This window comes from Sminthopsis crassicaudata, chromosome 1, assembly GCF_048593235.1.
Source record: "Sminthopsis crassicaudata isolate SCR6 chromosome 1, ASM4859323v1, whole genome shotgun sequence".
Lineage (NCBI taxonomy): Eukaryota > Metazoa > Chordata > Mammalia > Dasyuromorphia > Dasyuridae > Sminthopsis > Sminthopsis crassicaudata.
In genome coordinates, this window is record NC_133617.1 from 477,835,972 (window position 1) to 477,852,171 (window position 16,200).

The window sequence follows — 16,200 nt, forward strand, 5'->3', positions numbered from 1 at the left end:
TTGGGTTATATATGTTTTGGATTATATATATAACCCAATTGTTGGGTTATATATGCTTTGGATTATTTGTACTACTGCTCTCCTATGGTCAACAGAATCATTAGGTGCTGGTTGCAATGGCAACAATTTGAGCTTTGGAAAAGAAGCAGGTATGACAAAGGTGTAATGATAATGTTAATCTGAAGAATCTATGGAAATATGGTGAAATCATGGACAGTCAGCTGCTCTCATTGAAGCTATAGAGAACACACATATTCTTTTTCTTACTTTTTCTATCTCTTCTCTCTCTCTTATATACACACATTCTCTCTTTCTCTCTGAGAGAGATAGAGAGATAGATAGATAGATAGAGAGAGAGAGAGAGAGAGAGAGAGAGAGAGAGAGCACATTAACCCCCCCCCCCCCCACAGACACACACACAAGTTTTCCTACTAAGAATTAAGAAAAAGTCTGTCTCCAGGATGGATTTAAAGTCTGCTGAAAACAGATGCCCACAAGGCAACCCAGGCTTCCCTAAGAATTCATTCTCACAGACCATATGCTCCCTGCCTGGGTGACAAAGACAAGCAGGTGGGAAGCAAGCATCCTCTGATACTGTCGGCAGATGGCATCTCTGTGCTGATGGGAGGCTGCATTACGCGCCAGCATCTGAGGAGGGAATGTGCAGATCTGGAGCTGCCATATGGATTCCTGAGCTGTCCCTGATCTTGGTTCCTAGGAAGTCTCACTCCTTGGTACTGTGCCGGAGTTTATAACTGGGTGGAGGGAGAGGGACTAAGGGCTTTATGCCATCAATTAAAAACATACCCCTTATCCCCCATTAGAGGATGTTGAACATGAAGTCATAAAGAGACCCTAAATTTGAGAATCTCCCATCGTTACAGTGATCCCCATAAAAAAAAATTCCACGTGGTAAAGGGATGGGGAACACATGGCCAGATTTCTATTAAGAGCACATGTATTTGCATGAAAATAAAGGTAAAAATGGCTACTGAAAACCAAAAGGTGAGGAGATGGTTCACAGAGGAGGATATAATCTGGTGGCAATCTATATTTCTTTAATTCTTTCTTAAAGCTTTTTATTTTTTCATCATATCCACTTCAATTATGCCACTCTGTTATATCCGGGGAACTTTCCTTGTAACAAACATTTTAGAAGAAAAAAGGGCCATCCCAGCAAAAAGCCACATCTGATGGCACATACATCCATAGTGCCCTTCCTACCTCTCCAATGAAAGAAGGAAGGTGTATTTTCTCATCTCTTTTCTCAGATGCCAGGCTTGCTCATTATAATTAGCAAGAGTTCAGTTCTGACTACATTATTGTCATCATAGACACTGTTTCACTGGTTTTGCTGGCATCACTCTGCAATAGTTCATGAGTCTTCCCAGACTGTTCTGAATTCTTTCTTATGGATTCTTTCATTATTTCTTATGGAACAATAGTATTCAATTACACACACAATTATAATGTATCTAGACATTCCCCAATAAAAGGTTACTACCTTTTATTTTTAATTTCTGCCCCCCTCCTCCTCTTTCCCTCAGTCCCCAGCCCCATATGCTGCTTTGGATATTTTGCTCTATGTAATACCTATGTAGTACTTTCAGTTCTATCTTTGCCTTCCTTAGGATATATGTCTAGCAGTAGGATCTCAGGGACAAACGGTATGGTGATCATTTTAGTCCCCTTTTTCAGTGTAACTTATATTTTTATCCTATACTGATATATTTTGTAAACATAACACTGGTCAAATCAGACTAGAGTTATCCCTTCCATACCACAGGAATTAAGGGAATATGGTACCCCCATGATCTAGAAACATCTTAAATTTTTGGACCCTTCCTTCATACCTGAGAAGTCTGAATTTTTTTCTTTTATTGGGTGTTTATAAAACCTTATTATAAAATTTGTGTTGCTATTATGTAACACCATACTTGTATTTTGTGCACATCTGAGTTTCTAAACTTTTTCTTTATCATTTGTTAGCCTTCAAGTACTATCTGTGGCTTCCACAGAACTCCCCCCCAAATCCTCATTTAACTTTTTATGACAATCTGTAATATACCAAAACCACAATGGGGAAAGTTGTGCTATAGAAGGAATAACTATACTCTCCTTTTCCCAAACATACTTTCCAGGCCTCATGTTTTTTGCTCCCACTGTTCTTAGTGTTTGGCACATCCTCCCCTCATCTCTATACCACTTGGAACCCACAAATGTCATCTATCCTGAAGCTAGTCTCTGACTTCCTCAGCTGAAGTTGGCTTCATCTTCCCCCTCTCTGAAGTCTCATAGCACCCTGATTAGACCCTCTGATGTAGGTACTGATCATATTTCATTGTACATTGTGTTGAAATATCTACATACTTTGTCTCCCCCACTTAGTTTTGTGAAAGCACCAACCATGTTTCTTCACCAACACAAAGGGGACGATGAAGCTGGTGTTAAGTAGCTCATACAGTTGTGCTGAAGAAGGTGCTTTGTGAACAGTAATGAATGACTATGATCTTTGCATTGCTCAGATAACAACAGTGATAACCATAGCTGATATTTAAACTTTATGAAGTACTTAAAAGTCTTATATGTTTGTCACCAATAACTCAATGAGGGTCCTCAGAGGAGGAAAATAAGAGTTGAAGACACTTTTACTCAAGTGTCAGGAAGGATGAGAATCCAGGTCCTTCCTTAATATCAAGTAAAATACTGTTGTAAAAAAAAAAAAAAAAAAATATATATATATATATATATATATATATGTTTAGAAAAAACTAGATCTGGCAAAGGGAAAGGAGAAGGGTAGAAAGTGAAGAGAGCAGAGCAGATTTTACCCAAGGGCATGTTGGTTTGATTCTGCTTTACAAACACTTGGTTACCATGTTCTCCCGGCCTGACATCAGCCATTGTATCTTGGCTTCCTATTCGATTAAATTCCATTATAGTTACCCTAGCTGTAACAACACATCTTGTATCACTCAGAAGGCTTGGCTCATGATCACCATGATTTAAAGAGGGTGTGATATATAAGCTCCTTTTGGAAGAGTTAAGTATATTTTGCTCCCCCACCCCCACTTCTTCTTTCTTTAAAACAAAACAAAACAAAACAACTCATAGTATTTCATGTCTGGGAAGGCTGTCAAAGCCCAGCCAAGCATCTTAACTGCCAAATCCTTTAAGAATCAGGTTGGCAGGACTGGCGAAGAACAAGTGGTCAATTAGTGCTGTTATTCAAGTCAGATCTTCAACCCCAGGAACTCCTGGTGGTAATTAATGTTTTTGTTTTTCTTTCAAGAGGATTTGGGGACGTTCTTCCTTGGAGATGACCACAATTCATAGAGATGTCACAGCCATAGAGTACAAATTAACTCCATCCAAAGGCAATTATACAAGGCAAATGAAAAAATGAAATGGAACAAGCAGTAAAATGAAAGTTAATAGCACAATGGCCAGGCTTTGTTTTTATTAAAAATAAAGCCAACCCATTCCATTTTCTGCCCATCCAGGTACACAATTTGGCTGATTTGTAGTACCCCTTCCCTCCCACCCTTTCCCCTCCACTCCAGTGTTTGCAATGTAACCAAGCAACAAGTATTGTGGAAAGCTGGAAAATAAGGAGATAAACCCAGAGGTACTCCATAGCTCTGAGATCCCTTGCTGAACTCAGACAGGTTACAACCAAAAAAAACAATTCATTACCCTCTACTTGTGGGATATACAGATCCCAACAATATGCATATGCTGCTGACAGTGATGGATTACAGCTGGCAGGGTAAAGGCTGTGTTCTGTATCCATTTGTGAAAACTATTCCTTTGTAAAACACACACACACACACACACACAGAGATTTTCCCTCCCTTCCCCCTCTCTTTCTGTTTCTCCATTCTCCCTTCCCCCACTTTCTCAAACTTCTAGGACTTTTAAAACCAAGGATTTGGATTTCTTTATATCATTTCAGGGTGATAATACCCTGATCCAGGAACATTTTAAAAAACATAAAAGGACCATTTTTCCTATATCCCCAGTAAGATCAAATCACTTTCAGAAAGAGATCATCAGACACAACCAAAACTTGTATCTAGAAATAGGTTTGAACAACAAAGCCGTCTTTACCTTCTCCAGATAACCTGCCTGGGAGAAGGTCAGATGCTGAAATTTAGAAAAAGCACTGTGTTATGTGTGCATGCACATGGGCACACACACCCATATACATTCAGGTGAGAGAAGGGGAGGGTCATCCCTTCCTGAGATTTTGGGAAGACAACTTTTCTTCTGCTGGAGGAGCTGCAGAGATGTGGGCTTGTTCCCTTTTAGGAAAGCAGCTGCAGGATTTGGCGGATTCTTTCACTCTTCTCTAGTAAGCTTGAATCTTCGGGCTCTGTATTATCCAGTTTCTTCATGAGCATTTCAGCTTTCTGCACTGTCACCTCTCGGGCCCTTCCTTTCAGACCCTCCAGGTAGTCCAGTAGAATGGAGAAATGCTTATCTGGGACCTTCGATGGCGAAAGACAAATGGAAAAGAAAACAAAAAAATTCAGTGGAAGTTAAAAAAAAAAGATCTCCTATTTTAGATGAGGATGAGAAAGTGGTGGAGAGAGAGCATGGCCTCAGTGGATGTGGACATTCAAAGGAAGAGAAGCAAATCACTAACAGGGAACACCATGTTCACTACAAGTTGTAAGAGGGGCTCGAAGGTTCACTTGTTCTGGGAAAATATGCTAAGCCCGGGGAAATCAATTGCTACAGCTGAGTGCACTCCTGTGCTGCTGAGTGACACTTCAGACCACGAGCTCCCCAAGTCAGAGACACAGCAGCTTGAAGGCAGCCTTGCAAGCCAACCAACACCTCATCAAATTTAACTCTGTGTGGCAGGACGTGATAATACCAATCCTGGCTGAGGGCCGAGTGGCCATTCTGGACAGAACTGTCGGTCATGTGCAATGCTCACAGTCAGTCTGAAAAACAACTTAGATTCTAAGTCATATGGAAACCATTCCCAGATTCATCTAGGCCAGCTCCATTCCATAGATTTAAGTATAACATGCCTGGAATGAATGATGCCTTAATGGCCCCCACGCCTTCTGTTTTCCTTTCCCTTGATTTCTTATTCTATCCTCTTGCTCTTTTTACAAATGGGTGAGAGAAGGGTTTAAAAAAAAAAGTTAGTTTTTTGTGCTCAGGAGGGGACCTTACTGGCTTAAGTCACTCAACTCCAGAATCAGAACTGGATGATTCTGAAAACTGTGGCTTGATAATGTGGGAGAGAGCTGGACTTTGCAGTGGATAGCAGATTGGATCTGGAGCCAGGAAGACCTGAGTTCAAACCCTGTCTCAGACACTTAATAGATGTGTGATCCTGGCTAAGTGACTTACCCTTCCTAAGCTTCTGTATCCTTATCTGTAAAATGGGATAACTGAAACCTTCTACCTCATAGGAGTTTTTGTGAGACTCAAATCAACTATTATCTTTAAAATACTATAGTATATAAACTATTATTAGCTGTTCTAAGAATGGCCGTCTTCTTCCTGTTGGGGGAAATTGCCCTAGCATCTCTGATTTATTCTTCATATGGTAAGAGACTTTCTGATTCTATACCATCTGTGGCAGCTGATTTGGGGCTGAGCAGGGGACCATGTAGCTAGAGGCTGCAAGAAACTGTTTTTCAGAAATAACCTCACACTGATTCCCTACTAAATTAATTAGAACCACTAGTGATGGAAGTCCAAACTTAAAATCAAGGTTTTGGGAGGCATCATGAACAGTGGGATAGTGAGAAGAGACAATAAACACGGGTAAAAACAGGGATTCCTGGGCATTTATTGGCTGGGGTGACAACAAGACATAGAAAAGTCACAGTTTAGGGGAAAAGACCACTGCAGAATTAGAATTAAGATGCCAACAATGTAATAGGGAACCAGAGACTGGAGATTTAAAAAAAAAAAAAAAAAAAAAGAATGGTGGGAAAAGTCAACAGGGAGGGACAAGAAGGAGAAAACAACTGAACAGCTAGAATGAAAGAGATTACTGAGAAAAAAATGCAAACCTGTCAGTGTTGGGACACCAGATTGACATTTATGGATATATGAATTTTATTTGCTAGCTCTTTATTTTAGTGTCTCTATAAGGGATCGTATCTGCATATAGCAGAGTAGGAATAGGAAAGGAAACTTTACAAAGTGTCCCTCTGGTCTCTACCACAATGCTAACCCTGGGCACCTATAGCAACACTTTATAACACTGAAACCTGAGAGGGCAAGTGTGGCAAAAAAAAAAAAAAAAAGAACACACACAGACACACACACACACACACACACACACACACACACACACACACACACACCACCCACCCTGGATGGAATGTTTAGACTCAGCAGAACCTGTATGTTTTTGCAGCCTTGGCACAAACGCCAGTAATTCCATCCCACCTCCTAGCTATCTGACTTTGGTTTGGAATACTACCTCATCCTGTGAAATCATATTGAATATTCCACCATTCAGATGAGAAACTTTTACACACACACAAAGCAAGGCAATGCTCTTGCCTTGGACACACTAAGAAAATGACCATTGAGACACTGGCTAAACTTACTGAAGTTGAGACCTGGCTTTTCAATCAAAATATCCTGCTTATGATTTTTTAGTTCATCCCAAGCTACTACCCTGGGACCATCTGCATTAGCCAATCTGATGCCTGATGAAACACTCTGCATTAAATGTAAGCTGCTTGATACTTTAAAACAATGACTATTTTAAACAATCAAGAAACCACAGAATCTCGGAGTGGATGGCATCTGGAAGGTGGAGGCTTCCAAACTTGCCCTTCAGTGCTTGCTTACAGAAAACCTACTAGACTGTTCTGTCCTGTGCTAGGAACTATAGGTGTAATGAGTCAAGTAGGAGCAGTAGTCTTTATCCTTGAGGAACTCACTAAACAATAAGAGACTTAATCAGGTGCTAAATTGTTATGAGACTGTATAAGGAATTCTGAGAAGCCTGAAAGCAGGATGGATCAGAGCTGTCAAAGAAAGCTTCAGAGGCAGAACCTGATTTGAGCCTTAAAGAATGGGCAGGGGGCAGCTAGGTGGTGCAGTGGATAGAGCACTGGCCCTGAAGTCAGGAGGATCTGAGTTCAAATCTGGTCTCAGACACTTAACTCTTCCTACCTGTGGGATCCTGGGCAAGTCACTTAACCCCAATTGCTCAGAAAAGAAAAAAAAGAATGGTCAGGATTTCAAAAATATCTAGTCATCTGCACATTACTGATCATCAACAAATGCTTGCTACATTTCAAATACAGGAGCATGAATAAAGGTTTAGAGATAAGAGTGAGCATGGTGCATGGGGCTGGGGAAAGGGAGTGATGGTTTATACTATTTTTGTGGGTCTTAGATCTTTCATCTTTCTCTTCTTGCCCAATAAAGCCCTTTCAGATGTAGTCTAACTGGCAACACAAATGAATTTTGAGAATCCAGGGACAAGGGCAAGGGTGAAGGACAAAGCAGAGTGAAGGGGTACTTGCTGGAGTTGGTACAAAGTCCAAGGTGACAATAATAACTTATGTCTTGGGAATCAAGAACCTGACCTTCCACTTTCAGCTACAATGATGTTCAAGGATCACTCACTCTCATGTATGCTGCCTGAACCATCAGCCTGTTGCCACAACACAGGGATATAGCTGGAAATTACTTTTTTGGAGTGGGTTTAGCTTTCATAAAAGGGTAGCAGGATTGATGAAGACAGAATTGTGTTTGGAACCAAGCAATGCAAGGGGACTCAATTCCAAGTTCATTTTAGTGTGAGAGTTTTGTAGAGAGAAAAATCTTTTATGGGGGAAAAAACAAGCAATCCTGTATCTTTTCAATCCAGAGTTGAATAAAATCAAAAGCTCTTATTTGTTTTGCGAGATGGAAGCAGCTGAATGTTCACTATGGGAATGAAACAATCCATGGGCAAAGCAGAAAAGTCTTGTTTGTTCCCTTCTCTCTTTCTCCCAAAGGAAAAGATGCTCTCTGTCTCTGTCTAATTACCAAAGATCCTTGGGTCAGGTAAGATTTCAAAAATAAATTAAGAGTGCAAAGATCACACTTAATAGCAACTTCAAGCTTCTCAATTTCAGAGTAAAGAAATCTTTGGAAAGGACAAGGATTAGTTATCATTTTTTACCTTGGCTCCCAAAGTATGCCCAAATAAAGGGACATTAGTAAACTATGTTTAATGGGATTTGAAACATCACATTTCTTATCTGCCATAGAGAGAGGTAATGGACATTTATTACAAAGAGAAACAAACGTCTAAGAATTTGGTGCTTCATTTTTTTTTTTTTCTTCATTGGTATTCTTCTACTTTTTGCATTTAATTTTTTTTAACCTGAAATTTGTGTCTACCCTATATGTGCAGCTTGGCAATAAGAACCTAGAATCATAGTTGTAAACCATGCTTAACCATTTTGAGACAGCATTCTGGGATTGTTTTCCTAGGGGTCTGACATCATCCTTCTGGATTCCATCTGAAGTTTTTCAGGTCAAAATACACACTTATTCAAGATAACATCAGAGGATCCAACTACTAATTGAGTAATTTGATCCATTAAGTAAGTTTTGACTGGAGGTCAGGGTGACCATTCAGTACAAATGTTCTCCCTGGAAGAAGGCCTAGAGCAACTTACAAAATATTCATATATACTGTTATATTATGAAACAGGAAACATGTTTCCCCCTGGCAAAAACAACAACAAACAAACCAGGAAAAGGAAATGAAGGAAAGTAAATGCGAAAGAAATGCAGTGCAATTCAGCAGTGGAAAACACATGGGCAAGGTTTAAAAAGATGGGAGAAAAATGAATTTCATATAATCATGTTACATGAATTTCACATCATGAAACATAGTTCTGTGTTATCAGCATAATCTGTGCATTTTCACTACCACAAGATGCCATTTAAAAAAAAAAAAGTTTCCAAGTACTTAGTCATACTTGATATTTGTGGAGTCTAGAATCTTTTTTATGAAACTGGCCCAAATCATAAGCATTGACTGAACAAGGAAGTTGTTCTGCAACAACATGGAAGAAAATGAACCCATGAAAACAGTAGCTCTTTACTACAAAATGAAAAGACCCGCTTGGCTCAAATAAATCTTTAAATCCTATACAAATTTGAAAATGTTGGAATTCCACTCTTCTTGTAATCCTGGCTTCCTCGGTATCACTGGGAAAAACATCCAGTTAAACGTGGAAGCTGATATGGTCAGTACTACTGGCAAAGGTGGAAATTTTGGATCCTTTGAGACTATCTCAGCTGCCTCAATTTCTGCTGTATTATGTGGCTATAATTAGCAATCTAAGCACTGAGGAAGAGCTGAGCTGAGATGAGATGTGCCAGGTGTCTCTGAAATAGTCATGGGGACAGGCAGAACTCAGAGGGTACAGGTGTGAGAGAGTAGAAACTGAACTGGATTTGGGGAAAAGAAGGAAGGAAATATTAAATATCTACAATGTGCCAAGGACTGTGCTAAAAACTTTACAAATATTATCTCATTGGATTCTCTCAACAACCCTGGAAAGGTACAATTATTATCCTCATTTTACAGCTGAGTAAATTGAGGCAGACAGTAGTTAAATGACATGCTCAGAGTCACACATTTAGTGAATGAGGTTGGATTTGCGCTCAGGTCTTTCTTACTTCAAACCCAGTACTCCATCCACTGTGCCATCTAGCTGCCCATTCAAGATCATTCCTGTTACATAAATGCCAACTTGGGACTTATTATCAAGTATTAATACCCAAACAATTTTTAAGGGAAAAGAGAGTGATATAGTGGGCAGAATAAGCAGTGAATTGGGAGTGAGGAATCCTTGACTGTAGTTTCACTAATAGTCTATATGACTTTGGGCAAATCACCTCTCTGGGCCTCAAATTCTTGCCCATAAAATGAGGACACAGGATGATAACTCACATTTATATTGGCCTTTACGTTTTGTCAAGGGATCCTGACAGCCTAGGAGGTAAGTGCTGTTGTTATCCCTATCTAGCAGATGAGGAAATGGGATCTCTCTAGCATCTACAATGTTCTACAATGCTAAATGGAAAGAAGATAAGGATGTCTTTTAACAAGTGTTTTCTCTCCTTCAAAGACTGAGTATTTATGAGTTCAGCATCGTGGACCACAAGCTTCTGGGAAGCACAGTTATACAGAAGGAGGAATATGTAATCTAGAATATGTAGTGAGCACATTGGCATGTGACCCCTGGGCAAGTCCTCTTTCTGGGAAAGAGCTTCATCATCTATAAAATGAAGAACAGTTGGATAAGATAATCTCCAAGGTCCCTTCTAACTCTCAGATCCTATGCTTTGTTTTAAAAAGTCCCATATCTGCTCTGACAAACAATACTGCCACTATTTTATAGATAGAGGCAGTAGGATTTTCCAAAGGCACGGGGAAACAGCATTGTCAACTCCACAACAAAGACCTTTTTTGGAAACTGGAAGCCCAGTTTCAATACAAACCTTATTGCTGTCATACATATGAAGCAGGAGCCAGGTCTGTCTTGTCTTCTGAAACTTCCATTCCTCACGCTTATTGGCCCAACTAAGAAAAAAATGACAGACAAAAGAGAATCAGATATTGATTTAAACTATGCACAGAAGATATTGTTTACAGAAGTTGGGAGGCAAGTTCATGTTGTTCCTGGAGGGAAGAATTTGGCATGTACTTCCTGGGAGACAGAGCCCCATTTATCTTGGAGAATTCCCTATGGTTAGGCTTTTGCCCAGTTTTCCCCCACCTAAATCTAACCAAGACAAAACAGTTCTTTGTGTAAATCCCTAAAAACAAAAAGGGGCTAAGAAATACCTGAATCCCATATATACTAAAATATTCAAAGGAATACTCTTTGTAGCAAAAAAGCAGCCTGGGCTAGTGGCTGGAGAACTGGTCTTGGAGTCAGGAAGTCCTGTTCACTTCAAGTTGCATCTTTGATACAACGTGTCTGAGAAAATCATTTTTTTTTTAAATTAAAGCTTTTTATTTTCAAAACATATGCATGGATAATTCTTCAACATTAACCCTTGCAAAACCTTGTGTTCCAATTTTTCCTTATATGGCAAGTAGTCCAATATATGTTAAACATGGTAGAAATACAAGTTAACTCCAATATATGCATACATATTTATACCATTATCTTGATGCACAAGAAAAATCAAATCAAACTGGAAAAAAAAAGAGAAAAAAATAAGATGCAAGCAAATAACAATAAAAAGAGTAAAAATGCTATGTTGTGATCCGCACTCAGTTCCTGCAGTCCTCTCTCTGGTGTAGATGGCTCTCTTCATCACAAGATCATTCGAATTGTTCTGAACTGTTCTGAGAAAGTCATTTCATCTCAATATACCCATGAAACTCTAAGACTAAACTGCTGAAAATGTACTTAATCTGCAGTACTGAAGGGATTTCCTTATTAGGTTCAGTCCCTGCCTGCAAAGGCCTGGAATAAAAGTGGGTAGTTGAACCAAAAGTGAATTCAGTAAGCAATAATGAATGTGAAACAGAAAAACATTTGTACAAATTTAAGTCGAATGAAGTAAATGGCACCAGAAGAAGCCTATACAAGATGATTGTAATAATATCAATGAAAAGAATACAAAAAAGAAACCATATTCTAAGAAAGGGCAATGAACAATCTTGATTCTAGAGAATCAATAATGAAATATATCTTCCCACTTTTTTTTTTTAATTAAAGCTTTTTATTTTCAAAACACACATGCATGGATAATTTTTCAAACAATGAGCTTGCAAAACCTTATGTTTCAAATTCCCCACCTTCTCCCTCCCTCCCCTAGAGGGCAAGTAATTTAATATGTTAAACATGTTAAAAATAGATGTTAAATCCAATATAGGCATACATATTTATACCATTATCTTGTTGCAAAAAATATATATATAATCAAAAAGGTAAAAAAATTAGAAAGAAAATAAAATTTAAGCAAATCACAACAAAAAGAGGGAGAATGTTATGTTGTGATCCACCCTCAGTCCCCACAGTTCTCTCTGGGTGTAGATAGTTCTCATCATCATAAGTCTATTGGAACTGGCCTGAATCATCTCATTATTGAAAAGAGCCATGTCCATCAGAATTGATGATCACATAATCTTGTTGTTGCCATATCTCCTGGTTCTGCTCATTTCACTCAGCATCAGTTAATATAAGTCTCTTCAGGCCTTTCTGAAATCTTGCTGATCGTTTCTTATAAAACAATAATATTCCATAACATTCATATACTATAACTTATTCCTCACTTTCCAGTTTCTTGATACTACAAAAAGGGCTGCCACAAGCATTTTTGCACACTTGGGTCCTTTTCTCGAAACATGGCTAGATCAAAGTTTTATAGCCCTTTGGGAATAGTTCAAAATTGCTCACCAGAATGGTTGGATACAGTCACAATTCCACCAACAATGTATCAGTGTCCCAGTTTTCCCACATCCCCTCCAACATTCAGCATTATCTTTTCCTGTCATCTTAGCAAGTCTGAGAGGTGTGTGTACCTCAGAGTTGTCTTAATTTGCATTTCTTTGATCAATAGTGATTTAGAACACCTTTTATATGACTAGAAATGGTTTCAATTTCTTCATCTGAAAATTGTCTGTTCATATCCTTTGGCCATTTATCAATTGAAGAATGACTTAAATTCTTATAAATTTTAGTCAATTTTATCTATATTTTAGAAATGAGGCTTTTATCAGAATAATGTAAAAATGTTTTCTCAGTTTATTGCTTCCTTTCTAATCCTGTCTGCATTAGTTTTGTTTGTACAAAAACTTTTAGATTTAATATAATCAAAATGAACTATTTTGTGTTCAATAATGATCTCCAGTTCTTCTTTGGTCAACAAATCAATCCTTCCTTCTCCACAGATTTGAGAGTTAAACTATCCTGTTCTTCTAATTTGCTTATAATACCACTCTTTATGTCTAAATCATGAACCCATTTAGATCTTATCTTGGTATGTGGTGTTAGGTGTAGGTCGAGCCCTAATTTCTTCCATACTAGTTTCCAATTTTCCCAGAAGTTTTTGTCAAATAGTGAGTTCTTATCCCAAAGCTAGAGCCTTTGGGTTTATCAAACACTAGATTGCTATAGTTATTGACTGTTTTGTCCTGTGAACCTAACCTATTCCGTTGATCGACTACTCTGTTTCTTAGCCAAAACCAATGATTTATAATATAGTTTTAGGTCTGGCACAACTAGGCTACCTTCATTTCCATTTTTTTAAAATTAATTCCCTTGAAATTCTTGACCTATTGTTCTTCCAAATGAACTTTGTTATTTTTTCTAGATCTGTAAAATAATTTGTTGGGTGTTGATTGATATAGCACTAAATAAGTAGATTAATTTAGGTAGTATTGTCATTTATATTATATTAGCTTGGCCTATCCATGAGCACTTGATATTTTTCCAGTTGAGAAGATCTGACTTTATTTGTGTGGAAAGTGTTTTATAAATGTGTTCATATAGTTCCTAACTTTGCCTTGGCAGACAGACTCCCAAATATTTTATGATAACAGTTATTTTAAGTGGAATTTTGCTTTGTATTTCTTGCTGCTGGACTTTGTTGGTAACATATAAAAATGCTGATGATTTATGTGAATTTATTTTGTATGCTGAAACTTTGCTAAAGTTGTTGTAGATTATTTCTAATAGCTTTTTAGGAGAATCTCTGGGGTTCTCTAAGTATAACATCGTTTCATCTACAAAGAGTGATAATTTGGTTTCCTCATTACCTATTCTAATTCCTTTAATCTCTTTTTCTTCTCTTATTGCCAAAGCTAACATTTTAAATACAATATTAAATAGAAATGGTCATAGTGAGCAACCTTGTTTCACCCCTGGTTTATTGAGAATAGTTCTAATTTGTTGATATTTGCTGATATAAGTTTTAAATAGATGCTACTGATTATTTTAAGGAAAAGTCCATTTATTCCTATACTCTCCAGTGTTTTTAATAGCAATGGGTGTTGGATTTTATCAAATGCTTTTTCAGCATCTATTGAGATAATCATATGATTTTTTAATTTGGCTACTGATATCGTCACAATTATGCTAATAATTTACCTAATATTGAACTAGCCCTGCATTCCTATACAAATCCTATTTGGTCATGGTGTATTATCCTGGGGATGACTTTCTGTTATCTCTTTGCTAATATTTTATTTAAGAATTTTGCATCAATATTCATAAGGAAAATTGGTCTATAATTTTCTTTCTCTGTTTTGACCTCCTTGGTTTAGGTATCAACATCATATCTGTGTCATAAAAGGAATTTGGTAAGACTCGTTCCCTATTTTTTCAAATAGTTTGTATAATATTGGAATTCATTGTTCTTTAAATGTTTGGAAGAATTCACATGTAAATTCATCTGGCCCTGGAGATTTTTTCTTAGGGAGTTGATTAATAGTTTGTTCTATTTCTTTTTCTAAAATGGGACTATTTAAGTAATTTATTTCCTCTTCTGTTAATCTGGGCAATCTATATTTTTGTAGGTATTCTTTCATTTCACTTAGATTATCAAATGCAAAATAACTTCTAATTATTGCTCTTATTTTCCTCTTCATTGGTGGAAAGTTCTCCCTTTTCACTTTTGATACTAACAATTTGATTTTTCTTCTTTCCTTTTTCCAATCAAATTAACTAAAGGTTTATCTATTTTGTTGATTTTTTCATAAACCAATTCTTAGTTTTATTTATTAATTCAATAGTTTTCTTACTTTCAATTTTATTAATCTCTCCTTTTATTTTCAGAATTTTCAATCTGGCATTTACTTGGGAGTTTTTAATTTGTTCTTTTTCTAGCTTTTTTAATTGCATGCCCAATTCCTTGTTCTTCTCTTTCTCTATTTTAAGCAAGTAAACATATAGAGATAATAAAATTTCCCCTAAGAACTGCTTTGGCTGCATCCCATAAATTTTGGCATGTTATCTCATTATTGTCATTCTCTTGGATGAAATTATCAATTGTGCCTAGGAGTTGTTGTTTCAATTATTCTTTACGATCAGATTATTTAGTTTCCAATTAATTTTTGGTCTATTTTTCCTGGCCCTTTATTACATGTAATTTCTATTGCATCATGATATGAAAAAGATGCATTTATTATTTCTGCCTTTCCAAATTTGATTTTGAGGTTTTTATGCCCTAATATATGGTCAATTTTTGTATAGGTTCTATAAACCACCAAGAAAAAAGTATACTCCTTTCTATCTCCATTCAATTTTCTCCAAAGGTCTATCACACCTAACTTTTCTAAAATTCTATTTATCTTCTTAACTTCTTTCTTATTTATTTTGTGGTTCAATTTATCTAGTTCTGAGAGAGCAAGGTTGAGATTCCCCACTAATATAGTTTTGCTTCTAATTGTTCTTGCAGCTCTCTTAACTTCTCCTCTAGGAATTTGGATGCTATACCACTTGGTGCATATATGTTTAGTATTGTTATTGCTTCATTATCTATGGTATCTTTAAGTAGGTTGTAGTTTCCTTCCTTATCTTTTTTAATTAGATCAATTTTTGCTTTTGCTTGATCTGAGATCAAAATGGCTTACCCCTGCTTTTTTTTTTTTTTTTACTTCAGCTAAAGCATAATAGATTCTGCTCCAGCCTTTTTACCTTTACTCTATAGTATCACTCTGCTTTAAACAGGTTTCTTGTGAACAACAAATTGTAGAATTCTGGCTTTTAATCCAGTCTGCTATCCACAGCTTCCCACTTTCCACAAAGAGTTGTGGAACACAGAACCAGAAGGTGCTTTCTCTGTGTGTGTGTGTGTGTGTGTGTGTGTGTGTGTGTGTGTGTACACACAGATATAGCTCATTTTCCTAGGCTTCAAAGATGTTGCATTATTTTACAAATTGAAGGTCTGTGGAAATCCTATGTTGAGGAAGTCTATTGGCACCATTCTTCTAACAGCATGTGCTCACATCATGGCTCTGTATCTCATTTTGGTAATTCTCACAATATTTCAAATTTTAAATTATTTTATCTTTTATGGTGATCTGATCAGTGATTTTTGCTATTACTATTGTAATTAGTTTGGGATGCCATAAACCACACCCATATAAAATGATGAACATAATTGATAAATGATATGTGTTCTGACTACTCCATGGACTGCTTGTTTGCCCAGTTCTTTCCCTCTCCTCAGGCCTCCCTATTC

The 16,200-nt window shown here is 37.2% G+C and overlaps 1 protein-coding gene across 3 annotated transcripts in view; it reads right to left on the reverse strand.

Annotated features, from left to right (window-relative positions):
* Positions 1–3,425: 3,425 nt before the first annotated feature.
* Positions 3,426–16,200, reverse strand: part of CHLSN (cholesin) — a 342,470-nt gene continuing 329,695 nt past the window's right edge. For all 3 annotated transcript variants that reach the window (XM_074281124.1, XM_074281123.1, XM_074281125.1), the window contains 2 exons: positions 10,501–10,582; positions 3,426–4,490 (listed from right to left, as the gene is read on the reverse strand). In XM_074281124.1, the coding sequence (XP_074137225.1) occupies positions 4,308–4,490; positions 10,501–10,582 (265 nt within the window). In that variant the 3' untranslated portion in view covers positions 3,426–4,307. The remainder of the gene's footprint in view (positions 4,491–10,500; positions 10,583–16,200) is intronic.